This window comes from Podarcis muralis, chromosome 4 (genome assembly GCF_964188315.1).
Source record: "Podarcis muralis chromosome 4, rPodMur119.hap1.1, whole genome shotgun sequence".
NCBI classification, from domain to species: Eukaryota; Metazoa; Chordata; class Lepidosauria; order Squamata; family Lacertidae; genus Podarcis; species Podarcis muralis.
In genome coordinates, this window is record NC_135658.1 from 39,202,564 (window position 1) to 39,217,830 (window position 15,267).

General features: G+C 41.4%; 1 protein-coding gene across 1 annotated transcript; it reads left to right on the forward strand.

The window, feature by feature from the left end:
* Positions 1 to 1,206: 1,206 nt before the first annotated feature.
* Positions 1,207 to 7,265, forward strand: LOC114595470 (OX-2 membrane glycoprotein-like). Its single transcript, XM_077927221.1, has 5 exons — positions 1,207 to 2,032; positions 3,072 to 3,404; positions 3,743 to 4,060; positions 5,560 to 5,711; positions 6,628 to 7,265. Exons 1-5 carry the CDS (start codon positions 1,981 to 1,983, stop codon positions 6,730 to 6,732), a joined length of 960 nt encoding a protein of 319 aa, XP_077783347.1. The 5' UTR covers positions 1,207 to 1,980; the 3' UTR covers positions 6,733 to 7,265.
* The last annotated feature ends 8,002 nt before the right edge of the window (positions 7,266 to 15,267 follow it).

A 15,267-nucleotide genomic window follows, 5' to 3' on the forward strand; every position in this document is an offset into this window, starting at 1 on the left:
CAAGCACAAAAATAGAAATAAATCCTGGAAGAAGGTTTAAACAATCATCTTACAAAAACTGTGTTTTAAGGAAATAAATAAGAAGAAGTTGGTTTCTTGGGGATAAAGAACTGTGTGTACGGTAAACTTTTTGCTATCTAGTGGTTTCTGGGTGTTTTCCTTTTATAGCACATATCGTAAACTGACAACATGTGGTTTTGAAGTATGATGAATTCTGCAGCCAAAGTGATTAGTAAAATGTTTCTTCTTTAGAATGCTGTGTCATGGATGTAACACTATTGACAGGGTTGTCATACGTTTAGGAATTCCAGGACATGTCTTCTTTTTGGGGTCCTACATGTCCACCTGGAGAGAATTTTACATTTTAAAGCAAATGTTCAGGATTTTTGGTTTTTAATTTTTTGGGGTGTGTGCAAGGGCAGCTCTGGTTCAGGTTCTGGCTCTGGCTTGGCTCTAAAAAAGCTCAACAACTTTTTGTGTCCGGATTTTTACCCCTTGAAATATGGAAACCCTACCATTGACCTTGTCTGATATGTATGAGACATCTTGGGTCTGTAGAACCAGCTGAGCATTGGAGTCCATAGAAGCTCAGGGTAAAACATGATTAAATTCAGTGCAATAAACAGTATTTGGTCTTACTAGTCTTTTGGTGTCTGGCCTATGAGGAGCTTATGCTGTTGTAGGAACATAGGAAGCTCCCTTATACAGAGTCAGAACACTGGACGCTGCTCTTCAGGCAAGGTTTTCTTCCAGCCCTACCTGGAAATGTTGGAGTTGAACCTGAGACCTTCTGCATACAAAGCAGGTGCTCTACCTGAGATATGGCCCTTCCCTGGTAGAATCTCACACTAACTTGGGCGTATAAAGGCTAAGAAAGTGCAAGGCTAATTGGCTGGGCATCTGTCCCCACAATTAAATATGTGAGCACTCATGGTGAAAGGGGCCAAGCAGGGGTAGCCAACACGGTGCCCTCCAGATGCTGCTGAACTACAGTTCCCATCACCCCTGGCCATTGGCCATGCAAGCTGTGGTTGATGGGTGCTGGAGTCCAAGAACATTGAGAGAGCATCACCTTGGCTATCCTTGGGCTAAAGTCTTGAGCCAATGCGTTGCCTGAGGATAGCTTTAAAAGATTTTAGTTAGTATTTTAAAAAATGGTGTTTAGATGTCCTTTATTATTTCTGAAGGTTTTAAATAGGTTTTTTTTATTTTTAATTATCCTGTTTCTACTACTTTGTTGTTTGATGCCTTGTGCTCTTTTGGGAAGATAAGCAGACTAGAAATTTGATTCCTTTGCCATTTCACCCCTCCGTCTCTCCTTCTTGGTTACAGACAGTGGGGAAGTCAGGTAAGCAGCACTGCTCTGCTGCCTACTATTGGAGAAGAAGTGAAAGAAATAGGTGCATATAGGCACATGTGGCGGCCTTGCCTGAGAGCACAAAGTTTGGGGGGAAAGAAGATTTAGAGAAATAAGTGCTGTCATGGGTCAAAGTTGTAGTGTGCTCAGTGGTTTTATTTACTGTCTCAAGTGTGAGGAATCTCAGACCCAAAGGCCGATTATGGCACTCCAGGCCTCTCTATTTGGTGCTTAAGACTCTCTCTCTAGGCCAGGCCCTTTTTGAGTGCTTTTGCCTGGCTAGAATGTGTCCCACATTCAAAAGAGGGACAATAACATTCAGGAATGCAAAGCTTCCTTTAGCTTTAATATGGAAATGTTTCTCTTCTCACTATCCAAAGTCCTGAGATATGAAAATATCAGAGACTCTTTTGAAATGGAAAAAGATAAGACTGGTTAATTTAATTTGTTTATAGTTAAAATGGGCCGGGGTGTGTGTGTGTGTGTGTGTGTGTGTTCAATTACCATCAAAGTGTAGCTGTTATGAAAGCCAGTTCCCCCTGGGAGTATCCAAAGCAGAAGTAGCTATATTTCTGAATACACAGTGCAGAACTGATCAGTGGACAGCAGACTACAGAGGCAAGATGTACTCTGCGTTTCGGCTCATCTTCGTATTCTGCATGATGGTGCTATCTGGTGAGTACTGCACCATGGCGAGCTAGTTTAATTCAGGCCCTGGCATGTCGGTGCCTGGGGTGGTAGGGCAACTGTTGGTCCCACTAGGTCTGATGCTACCATCCCCTTTTACATTTTTTGGTCAGGACTCCAAGTGAAAACTTGTGGTTTTGCTGCTATACGGCAGCTGTCCATTGCTCCTGGAGGTATTTTAAGGTAATATAGCGGTTGCTGCAACAGCAGCTGTTTTTAAAGTGCAGCTAGTCCTTCTCCACTGTTGCTCATTAGCTTATGCAGGGAGTGGTTGCAGAAATGGGTGGTGGTGCTCAGCCCAGAAACATCAGCTGAAGAGCCTGCAGCAGCCACTGCTGTCTTTGTTTGTCGAGAGCAGTGCAGTGCAGTGGGGTGGAAGGTAGCTCAGTCCTGCTTTTACCCTTACTGAGGATGGAAGAGTTCACATTTAAGTTCTAGTTCACATTAAAAGTTGGACCTACTATATTCGCCCTTACCAAAACAGGACATGAACAGCAATGGAAATCAGTTTAATTTTGCAGTGCAGTTTTGCAGCCAAGTAGTGTGTACAAAAATGCATATACTAGGGTAAAGTGTGTGTGTATATATGCATATATTAGTGAAAAGAAAATATAAAAATGGATTTGGGGAAATTATTTTGCAAAAAAATTGTGTATTAGGCAAAATCTGCATGGAAACAGGTACATTATGTAGAATCATAGAATCATAGAGTTGGAATAGACCACAAGGGCCATCTAGTCCAACCCCCTGCCAAGCATGTGAACTTTGCACGGAAATGTAGATGCTATTCTTGAGGACTATAAAAAAACAGCAGTGGAAATTTGAAGAACAGAGCTTAAGCTAGGAGAAATGAGAATCCGAGATTGCCAAATTTGACCATCCCTATTTATGAAAATACCGTAGGCGTCTGGTTGGCCATTGTGAGAACAGGATGTTGTGAGAACAGATGGACCTTGCAGAATTTTTCTTATGTTCTAAGCATTTGTTGTGCTCCCAAGAATTTAAGCAGTTTTGGCTTCTTTTGCAGGTGCAACACAGGTGATTCACGAGCGGTTTCGGAACATCACAGCAGGAGAAAATGTCACTTTGCAATGTCGGCTGGCCAAAAAGCACGACGTTGTTCAGATCACCTGGCAGCAGGAGCAGGGGGAACAAGAGACCAACATGGCTACTTACAGTGAGGCTGGTGGCACTACAATACTGAGCAAATTCAAAAGAAATGTCCACATGTCCCAAAGTGGACTGATGGTTTCTGCCATCACCTTCCATGCTACACTCAAGGATGAAGGCTGTTACAAGTGCATCTTCAATGTATTTCCCATAGGACCCATCACAGGCAGGACATGTCTCAAGGTCTATGGTAAGAGTTGTAGGATCTTAAAAAGCCTCCGATTTTACTGGAAGGCCAACAATGCCATGTTATTTCTTTTCAGCAAGAACATTTGTACTTGAAAGGGCAACCTCTTTTCCTACATCAACCCTTCCCATGCTCTCAGATCAGCAGAGGGGGCTCTCTCTTTTTTACAACTAATGGCAATGACAGATACAGCCTTCCCTTGGTGGTGCCTTGTACTTATGAGTACATCAAGACCTCTTGCCATTTCAGCACCAAGTGAAAGATGTACCTGCAGTCTCAGGCTTCTTAGTTTTTAATTAGCAGTTACAAAGACATTTTAACTAGCTTCTTTTGTTTTAAAGCTCTAACACAACCCCAAGTGACGGTGAAGAGTGTATTGGATCCAGGCAATCCTGAAGAAGAAGTGCTGGAGATAAGCTGCTCAGCAACAGGGAGACCAGCTCCAGAGATCACCTGGAAGGTCACCAAACCTCTTCTGGTGGAGCCAAAGCAGTATATCACCCAGCACCTAAACCAGACCGTGACCGTTGTCAGCAATTTTTCTTATGTCTTCCTCAAAGATGTCTGGGACAACACAATAACCTGTGTTATTCATCATCCATCTTTAAACACTGAACAAGAGGTGACTTTACCTGGGATTATACCTGGGATTATACATGGTGAGTTTGATGATTCTGGGTTTAATTTACTTACTTTTTTAAAAAAGCTGATTGCATAGAACATTAAAGAAGAAGAAGACAACTTGATTGCAGGGTGTGCCCATCACCTCTAGTCTTTTGGCCACCTTTCTTCAGGGTGCTTGCAGTTTTGTGGCCTCTTGTGATCCGCATTGTTGGGCACAGGTTTCCCCATGAGTGGAGGGTCCTGCTTTTGGCCAAATCAGTAGTTCGATAACATTTCTTTTACTTGGCACTCCCAATATTTTTTAGCACCCTGTAGAATATGCATTTTCTAAATGCACCACCAATGCCACAATCTGAACAAAACATGGATTTTTTGGGAGGTGGGGTGGACGAAAGAGATTTTGAAGACCATACTACACTTTTGGAATAGCTAAAAATGAGACATTGTTTCCTGGTCGGTTGAAAGAAAGGCAGCTTCACAGATCATTATCTTACATGTGTTAAAATCCAGGACAGAAGATGGGGAGTGAAAATAAAATGATGTCCTTGGCTGTTGACTGTGGTTCTGGCTGTGTTGTTTATATAATGTGATGGATCTTTCCATGATAAAATACATACAGTGATACCTCGGGTTACATATGCTTCAGGTTACATACGCTTCAGGTTACAGACTCTGCTAACCCAGAAATAGTGCTTCAGGTTAAGAACAGTTTCAGGTTAAGAACAGACCTCCAGAATGAATTAAGTACTTAACCCGAGGTACCACTGTACGTTTATAAAGAAATGACATGTTAGGAAACAAGATGGTACTTATGCCATGGCACTTCCTCAGATACTGTGCATATGCCAGTGGTAACAACAACAACAACAACAACAACAACAACAACAACAACAACAACAACAACAACAACAACAACAACTTGTATGACCAGCATCCACACCTGCCTACAGTACAGATGTTATAGTGCTGCCAAAATGCACACCTTTCATGACACACAGTGTAGATCTTGGGGATCAGTTAAAGAAATGGAGGGACAAATCTATCAGTTTCAGTCTCTCTCAGTTTCTCATTTTCCCAGTCTGAGATACATTTTTCCACATCAGTTTTTAAGTCCTCGTCCTTTCAACAGCATTTTAGTGCTAATGTCTCATAATGTACACATGTCTGTATGCACATTTGCATGATATACACATTTTACAAGGCAAGTTCCCCCAAAATAATGTGTTTTAGTATGCTATTTTCACTTATATATGCATTTTTATGCACACATTCCCCCAACATATGTACCTTTGCACATGCTATTTGGCTGGAGAACTACATTGCAAAATTCAGATAAGTGTAATTTTTGAAGGGTGGCTGTGTTTTGGTTCATGTATTGTTTTGAAACTACTAAGTGAATTGAAATTCCTCCCTATTGGTATACATCTGCTGAGCTTATTATGTATAGACATCAAGCTATTTTCCACTACTTTTTCTGATGCTGTTTCAGTAGCAATTCTTATTTATTTATTTATTTATTTATTTATTTCTGCAGTTCAAAATGAAGATCTGCTGCCAGGAACTTCTGCCACTATTGCAATTTGCATTTTGGTGGCCATGTTTTCCCTTGGTCTATTGCTCTTTTTTATCTGGTACCGTTGGAGGAGGCTACACCCAGCCAATGAGAAGCAAGACCTTCTATGCATGGTAAATATATTGATTGATTGAGAAAGTAAGAAAGAATTTGACAAAGTTGTACAAAAAAGTTTTTTTAATATATATATATATATATATCCACAAGACTTAAGATTTCAGGCTTCTAGACAGCCAGAAAACTCAATTTCAAAAAATAAGATTCAAAAGTTGAATTTGAATTCTGAAATATTGCTGCATTTTGTTTTTTGTTTGTTTTGTTTTAAAAACCTCTAATCTAGCTTATACTGCCTATCTGGGCACAGTAATGCCTACTTTAGTAGCAAAAGTTTACCATCCAGCCTCTTTTATGGTCTAGATATTGAGGCAATTGATTTTGCTGTCCTACAGAGCATCCTTAGGTGGCAACCATCATAAAGTTCACTAGTAACTTGGCACCTCAGAATGTTTGTAATGCTTCAACATTCTGTAGAAGTGACAGAGAAGGAAGAGAAAAATTGGTACAAGCTTTACAGCAGGAATGGTTCATAAACTTTCCAGCCTAAGCTGCAATACTAGATGGTGCCCTTTCTCCATTCCGTGTATAGAAGTTTACTGGACTCGCAGTTGAATCTGATTTCAGAACTGGTGATGGAACAGCAGACTAGCTTAGGGGCTGAAGGGTAGACCATGTAGTACATGCAACTCCAATAAAGGGGAACATTGAAGCAGGCCACCAGTTCTTACCAGCACCTGCTCTCTGAGGTCCTCTGCGTAACAGTAGGGATGGCCCTGCTGCAAAAACTAAACTCCTTTGCATCTTTAGAAGTCATCATACTTGCCCATGGTTTGAAGCCAATATATGGTCAATGTGAGAAGATATTTCTCAGCTGCAGGTTCTGAAGAGAACACATTTACGTGCAAAAGTCAGCATTCTGGAACTGCCCATCTAGTTCACCATCTTTAAAGGAAAATATGTCTCTGTTGATAGGTTCTTCCTGTATGTCCTGGATGCATGACGGGTGCAAGATATTCCTATACTCAGGAACACGTTGTAGTGGAACCATTTCCTGAAGAAAGCCTTCTGAACAGATGAAATATATTTTGGACAAACAACACCAGACTTTTAAGAATGTGAACTCAGAATGTTTCTGTGCGAACAGAGAATTGCCTGCTGGATTCTATATTAAGTTCATATAAAATCTTCAGTAGGATCTTCAGGAATTAAGCTACATTGCCCAATATTATGACTATTTATTGGAAAAATCTGTTTCTATAGACTAGAATAATAAAAACAGAACATATTTATTTGCTACATATTTTATGCATTGTGGCCACTGGAATTCTGAAACTGTGAACTCCGAGGGCCAGTTTGCTGTTGTGACACTTAAAAATGCAGTGGAAATTCAAATGAAAAATGACTCAGTCCATCTGATAAAAGTGAGACAGACTGGCTTGAAGATAAAGTTCTGATTCTGTTGCTGGGTTAAGGGAGGTGACATGTATGGAAAATACATATCAAAATACTTCAAGACCATTAAGGGAAAAAGGAAACACATTGAACCTTTTTACATCATGTGTATATATGTGAGGCAGTCACAATAAAACAGCTCACTAAATATTGAGAAAGCTTGGGTGTATATGTTATATTGGTGAATCATAATAAGAAAAAAAATAATAGATGATTCTCATTCACTCCCACCTTTGCTAGTGACCAGGGCTGCTCCCTATTTTCTGGTATCTAAACCTGGTAGAACGCTTCTGCTTTGCCTTTTGGAAAGATGCTAGGATGCTTTAAAAAATACATCAAAGGGTGGTTCTAAGCTGGAGTTGACCTTAAAAGCTCTAAGCCATTTGAGACCAGCCACCTTCTCCCATATATACCTACCTGAGTCTTGAGATCCTCTTCAGAGGTGCTTCTTCAGATGCTTCTGGCAAGTGAAGTGAGGCAGGTGACTACCGGGAAGAAGATACCGGGAAGAAGTTCAAGAAGGACACTGACAAACTGGAACGAGTCCAGAGGAGGGCAACCAAAATGGTCAAAGGCCTGGAAATGATGCCTTATGAGGAACGGCTAAGGGAGCTGGGCATGTTTAGCCTGGAGAAGAGGAGGTTAAGGGGTGATATGATAGCCATGTTCAAATATATAAAAGGATGTCACATAGAGGAGGGAGAAAGGTTGTTTTCTGCTGCTCCAGAGAAGCGGACACGGAGCAATGGATCCAAACTACAAGAAAGAAGATTCCACCTAAACATTAGGAAGAACTTCCTGACAGTAAGAGCTGTTCGACAGTGGAATTTGCTGCCAAGGAGTGTGGTGGAGTCTCCTTCTTTGGAGGTCTTTAAGCAGAGGCTTGACAACCATATGTCAGGAGTGCTCTGATGGTGTTTCCTGCTTGGCAGGAGGTTGGACTCGAAGGCCCTTGTGGTCTCTTCCAACTCTATGATTCTATGATTCTAAGATGCTCTTGGTGGTAGCAGCCGGTTGTGGAATATCGTAGTATTGTAGAGTTGGAAGAGATGCTGAGGGTCATCTAGTCCAACCCCCTGTGATGTAGGAATTTCAACTGGCTGTTATAATTAAACAACATGAGGAATCACAGTTCTCATAAAGGTGTCTCAGAGGGTGGCCTCTGAATGAGATTGTTATACTTGTTGCTGTTTTATATAATTAATTTGTTGGTGGTTCATATGAGAAAAAGTCTCAAAGCGACTTTCTAAAAAACTTTTAGAATCCATAGTTTTAACGGCGTTAGCAATGTCCCAGTAAGCCAGAGGAGTGAGAGTTAATCATAAAAGGAAAAGGAGACAAAATCATTATTAGCCTATGCTTCCCCGTGACGGGGTGAGCTCCCGTTGCTCAGTCCCTGCTCCTGCCAACCTAGCAGTTCAAAAGCACGTCAAAGTGCAAGTAGATCAATAGGTACCGCTCCGGCGGGAAGGTAAATGGCATTTCCGTGCGCTGCTCTGGTTCGCCTGAAGCGGCTTAGTCATGCCGGCCACATGACCCGGAAGCTGTCTGCGGACAAACGCCGGCTCCCTAATGGTCAGGGGTCCCTTTACATTTACCTTAATATCTCCAGGTGGGGGCAACAGCTCATTCATAAAAGAAAAGGAAAAATGCCATTGGGGAAAAGTGGTGTCATCATTCAACATACCTTTTCACAGGATAGTCTTGTGAGGGGACCTCAAACTCCCAATTCTTGCAATGTTCTTTTTTGCCAGACCCAATGCATAAAACTGTGGCTCCTATTTAACTGAAGTCATTGGCTATATCATATTTTATTATGCAGTCACATCATATTCCATTCTACACAAATAATACCAAGAAGAGGGTTGTATTTTCTTGGGCTTGAGTTTAGTTGTCATTTTCAGCTAAATGACTCATCGTTGGATGGGAAGAGTGTCTGATGCCATCTGGTGGTGCTTCTGCGATCAACGGCAATGCAAGCTGAAGTCACTTCTGAGCTTCTTAGAGAAACACCACAGACTTCACCTCTTGCATTTTTGGTCTTCCTCCCTCCTCCACTATTTACATCCCCCCCCCATACTTATAAATGTGTGTGAACTGAGCATGCCTTATGCCTCTGGAGAAGGTGGTAGTGGTGTGGTTTTGTCAGTGAAAATTCATGCAGCAATATTCATGCACCACCACCTTCTCCAGAGGCATAAGGCATCTGCTTTTAAGGTGCTATACTTTGTGTGCTTGCTGAAGCATATACAATGCAGAGTCCTTTCTACAGACATATCTGCCAAGTGTAGTGTAAGGGGGGCAGTGGAGCAGTGGTCCAGGGTGCATATTTTTGAGGGGGTGCAATGCAGGCGCCCCTGGTGCAGTGAGGCCTGGTGTTCCTCTCCCAGTGTCAGTGGAACCAATAGAGAGTTTACCGATGGACTATATTGTCTAATTTTGTTCATGCAACAGTGATAGACTTTTATTTTCTGCAAATGTATTACAGTGGTATCTTGGGTTACATACGCTTCAGGTTACATACGCTTCAGGTTACAGACTCCGCTAACCCAGAAATAGTGCTTCAGGTTAAGAACTTTGCTTCAGGATGAGAACAGAAATCAGGCTTCGGCGGCGCGGCAGCAGCGGGAGGCCCCATTAGCTAAAGTGGTGCTTCAGGTTAAGAACAGTTTCAGGTTAAGTACAGACTTCCGGAATGAATTAAGTACTTAACCCGAGGTACCACTGTACATATTCTCTGTTCAAGAATTGCTACGCTTGGAGTTTCTATTATCGCATGATTACAGGATTGGGACTATTGAAAGGCTTGTTTGCCTCTGTGATATTGATTGATTACCTTCCGTATTTTGTTCATACAATATTGATTTATTTTATTATTTGTATCTCCATCATATATTCTCTGTTTAAGAATTATGAAATAATACAGATTATATATATTTTGTAGGGACATTATTAGCCTCAATATATATAATGAGTTTTTTAAAATGTTCAGATACACCTTTCCAAAGAGACCTGAAGCATTTCTATTAGGAATGATTGGAGTGGAAATACCAAAAATAGATCAAAAACTGTTGATGTATGCTACAACGGCAGCAAGAATTTTACGAGCCCAAAAATGGAAACAGCAGGAGCTACCAACAATAGAAGAATGGCAGGCGAAAGTAATGGAGTATGCGGAAATGGCAAAGCTGACCGGACACATCTGGAACCAGAGTGAGCAAGCATTCCAGAATGAATGGACTAAATTTATATTATACTTAGAGACTCACTGTACACATATAAAGACCCTAGCAGGACTGAGATAGGGCTCAATTCATGAGAAGAATCAACATTCTATTTAAGACAAGCAAAGTTAAATATAGGATGGAGATGTTATAAATGTGCAAAATAAAATGTAACAGAAGGAAACCAGAAAAAGGACGAAGTTGAAAGCTCGGGAGAGCAAATGATATAATGGTTGTTATGTTATGGTATTATATAATTATTAAAAGTTGAAAATTAATAAAAATTATATACAAAAGAACATTATTAGCCTCGTGTTGCCTGTTATTGCTTAAATAACAATATTGCTTAGGAGAGGCAGGACTGAGATGCGGAGATATGCTTCAGAGGTCCAGACTATGGGGAGCTCCGAAAAATCACTAATTATAATTTGGATTATAATTTGGTCTTTTTTATTTTAGTTTTTTATTTTAATTGGATTATGATTGGATATATTAATTGGATGTTTTTTATTGGAGAATTAATAAAAATGATTTAAAACAAAAACAAAAAACAATACAGTGGTACCTCTGGATATGAACGGAATCTGTTCCGAAGCCCTGTTCGCATCCTGAAGTGAACGCAACCCGCGTCCGTGTGCGATTCGCCGCTTCCGCGGGTGACATCATTTTGACCATCTGCGCATGCGCGAGCGGCGAAACCTGGAAGTAACGTGTTCCGTTACTTCCGGGTCGCCACGGAGCGCAACCCAAAAGCGCTCAACCTGAAGCAACTTCAACCCGAGGTATGACTGTATTGCTTAATATTGTCTGTTTTTGCAACACAGGGGATTTCCTTTGTTACATACCTCTCTCAGCGTCAGCGCAACCAACAGAGAGGAGCACCGTATCAGGCCATGCTGGGGGCACTGCTGTGGGTGTGCCTCATTCATGCCTGCCAAGTACTGTGTTGAGTGGCCAGGCTCCTCCTGTGTGGGTGGGCAGGCAACACAGTGTGGTTCTTCTTGGCTCCGGTGTGGGGTCGCTCTGGCAGTGTCAGCAGTGAGAGCTGGGAGGCTGGGGTGAGATCCTCCACCCTCCACCCTTTGTGACCCATTCCGTGGCACACACGCATGCCCCCCAGCACGCACGCACACCCCTGGTGCTGGGAGCTCATGGTACGTGGCTACCTATGTGTGAACACCAGGGTGGGGTTGAGCCAGTATACCATGATGGGATGGAAAGGGAAATAAGTGTAGACCCACTCTTGACCTTCACAAGGTTACAATGGCTTGGATGACAGGACCTCAAGAGGGCCAAAGAAACAGCCTGCATACTACAACATATTTGGGTTAAGGATATTGTCTGTTTCTTCAGGACACAGCAGTTTCAATAATCTGTGTAAGAGCCTAAAATGTTTTAAAAGAAATTGAACAAAGTTGGTGCTAGAAGACCAGTATATTATATCGCCTATTAAGGCCTTCAGACAATGCCGTTACTCTTCCAAAGTCACTAGAGTGGCACTATCTGTTTAATGAGAACTAATTCAGTGCAATTGTGTTTTGTTTACTGCTGTTTCTGCCAATTTCGTCCGAGGCCTTATCTGATCTCAGAACTGGGTGCCCCTTTAAGATCTATGAATTGAATACCTCTTAAAATAGTCTGTTACCTCTTGACTTTTGCATTGTTAAACAGGCAGGCAGAAAACAATGCTCTATACAAGAGTATCCTTTTCAAAAACCTGCTTTCCCCTTTATATCAGTTTCATGAATCTGTGACAATAAAGAAGATGGCTCTTGTACAAATTCAGCAGGAACGCTTAAAAAGCTGACCAGTTTGACTGCTAAGCTTTTTTCCTTAACACTGGAACAAAAATTATAGATTCATTTCATTGCTTAAGGAAACAGATGTGCTTAATTTTTGTTTATTTTCAAAACGGGGTAGTGCAAATTCGTCAAGAAAGAAAGAAAGAAAGAAAGAAAGAAAGAAAGAAAGAAAGAAAGAAAGAAAGAAAGAATATATATATTCCTCTGGAGCTGTTAAAGAGAAGACACCATTCTTTTGACAACAATAACAGTAATCTGGAACTGTTAAAGAAGAGGCCATATTATTATAATAATTTATTGGGGGGGGGGGATTCAAGGCAACTTACATGTTACAGTAATATACATTTTAAAAAACCAAAAGAAGTAGTAATTAACATATAAAAAGTAATCAGGACCCTTCCCAAAGGGCACCTGGTGGTAGAGGAGAGAGTTTAGTCATAAAATTATAGAGTTGGGAGGGACCATAAGAATCATCTAGTCCAGCCACCTTCAATGCAAGACTGTTTTGCCCAAAGTGGGGCTCAAACCCGTGACCATGGTAGAGTCTCATGCTCTACCAACTGAGCTACAGTCTTTTACAGAATTTTTTTAATTTGTCAGATTCTCAACACAAGCCTTTCAAAACTGAACAGATTTATTGGGAAAGTGAGATCCCAGAAATGTCTTTTTGTTTGTTTGTTGTTAAACATGATAGCGTCCTGTTCCTCATTTAACATTTCTTGAGATTTGCTTTACACAAGAGCCCAAAAAACGAGCAGCTGTGAGATTCAGAAGCAAAAAGAATACTTTGATAATAGCTGGAATATATATATATATTTACGTTTTTCTTAATTTTCTACATTAACATAACAATAACAAATAAATAAACAAGGGAAGAGCTCAATACATTTTTGCACCTGAGGTGAACCACAAAATGGTTGAGTTTGGTTTGAGCTGGGGGTCAATTTCTCTTGCAAAACCTATTTCCAAACTGTGAAAATTGTGGAATAAATGGATGAGAGAAATATCTTGTGAACACTTCAGAAATGAAGATGGGATCAGCACCCGATTTAGGCCACTGTAGGATGATTTCACTGCAAGGGGCACCAAGCCGAGGGCACACAAAATTATAATAAATAAAAAAGGAATTATAGTGTAAATAATAAATATTTAAGTGGAGGACACCAAATTTTGTCCTTGCCATAGGAAATGTCTGGGGGTTTGGGGGGTATTTATTGGGAGGGTTGGCTCAGGTGTGGGCAGCTTGGGTGCGGGCTGCTCTGTACGCCACGGCCGCTGCCAGCCTGAGCCAGCAAAAGAGGCCGGCATGCCTCTTTCTCCCACTCGGTCTGGTAGCATCTTGGGCTGTCCTCTTTTTGTTCTTCAAGATATGGCAGCTATATATATATATATCCTGTATGTAAACTTTGTGCAAGGAAATCAGGAAGCATGCTCGATAAACCAGTCATCTAGGAGCTCTAAGAGCAGCAATCAAATTTGTGTTCCTTAGGAAGTGGCAGCTGGATGACTCAAAGAGCTATTATGACTCAAAGAGCTATTATGCAAGAATGCAACCCAGACCATTCTTGCAGACCGCCTTGCTCACTCACTGGCTGCACATATGAGAGGAGGAGGCTGAGGTTGGTTCGAAGCTGGGTTGCCATATTTCAAAAAGTAGAATTCCTGACGGCCGCAAAATTGTGATTTCCCCATTTTTACACCCCAAAACCAGGACATGTCAGGAATTACCATGACTTATGGCAATCCTAGTGACAAATTTTCAGTTCCTTTTTTCCCATGAATATTCAAAACAGAATCTAAAATGTAGTTCCTTATTGGGGATGCTCATTCACCATTGTATAAAAGGCGGGACGAACAAATTGGGAACCAGTAACCAACTCTAGTCAGGTCCTAAAGGGCATCTGTTAAGACAAGAACGCAGAAACACAGAAAGCTGCTTTACATTGAGTCAGACCATTGGCCTATCTACCTGGAGATGACAGGATTTGAAAGCTGGGACGTTCTTCATGCAACACAGAAGTTCTATCAGTAGCTGAGGCTGCTGAACAGTTGAGGCTGTTGTTGGTGTTTTATTTTAGATCTTGTTATAATCTATGTGAAAATTGTTATTTAATTGTGTCTTTTTTAATGTTTTGCTTATTGTTTATGACTACTTTTGCTATGTTGTAGTTAATGTATTTAACTGTTGTATTCTCCCCCCCCCCCCCCATGATGTAGGCCATCATGGTTTAAATGGTATGTATGTATGTATCTATGTATGTATGTATGTACCACTGAGTTAATGCCCTCCCCCGATTAAAGCTGCTATGGAGTTTTTCTCCTTCATAATCATAGAATCATAGAGTTGGAAGAGACCACAAGGGCCATCGAGTCCAACCCCCTGCCAAGCAGGAAACACCATCAGAGCACTCCTGACATATGGTTGTCAAGCCTCTGCTTAAAGACCTCCAAAGAAGGAGACTCCACCACACTCCTTGGCAGCAAATTCCACTGTCGAACAGCTCTTACTGTCAGGAAGTTCTTCCTAATGTTTAGGTGGAATCTTCTTTCTTGTAGTTTGGATCCATTGCTCCGTGTCCGCTTCTCTGGAGCAGCAGAAAACAACCTTTCTCCCTCCTCTATGTGACATCCTTTTATATATTTGAACATGGCTATCATATCACCCCTTAACCTCCTCTTCTCCAGGCTAAACATGCCCAGCTCCCTTAGCCGTTCCTCATAATACTAGACTAGAGCTCCAAGCATCAGCCAATCAAGATGCAGGGAACTGAGGAGCACAGGAAGTTCCTTATCCCAAGTTGGACAATTGGTCCACCTAGCTCAATAGTATCAACATGGGGTGCATAAAGGCCACCCCCACTTCTGGGCAAACCTCTAAAGTCCAAATGCCTGTGGTGGTGGAGGCAGAGGCAAACATGGGCACAGCATTGAGTATACATTTCTTCTTTGTGTAGTAGGGACATCTCCTCATTGCTTGTAGGTTCTCTTACTCCTTCTATGTGTGCCAGCTATGCCTCTGTGTACCAACTGCCTTGCATTTACAATATTAAGAAACAATATTTAATACTCCTGCTCTGTAGAATATATGGGGTGGTATTCAAACATGTTTTACTCTTAGCAGATCCACTGAAATG

Excerpts from the sequence above, each read along its gene's own strand:
- LOC114595470 (XM_077927221.1), top strand. The coding sequence starts at position 1,981 with ATGTACTCTGCGTTTCGGCTCATCTTCGTATTCTGCATGATGGTGCTA. Across the intron at positions 2,033-3,071 it reads CTGCATGATGGTGCTATCTG|GTGCAACACAGGTGATTCAC; the intron begins GTGAGTACTGCA and ends CTTCTTTTGCAG. Across the intron at positions 5,712-6,627 it reads AGCAAGACCTTCTATGCATG|GTTCTTCCTGTATGTCCTGG; the intron begins GTAAATATATTG and ends CTCTGTTGATAG.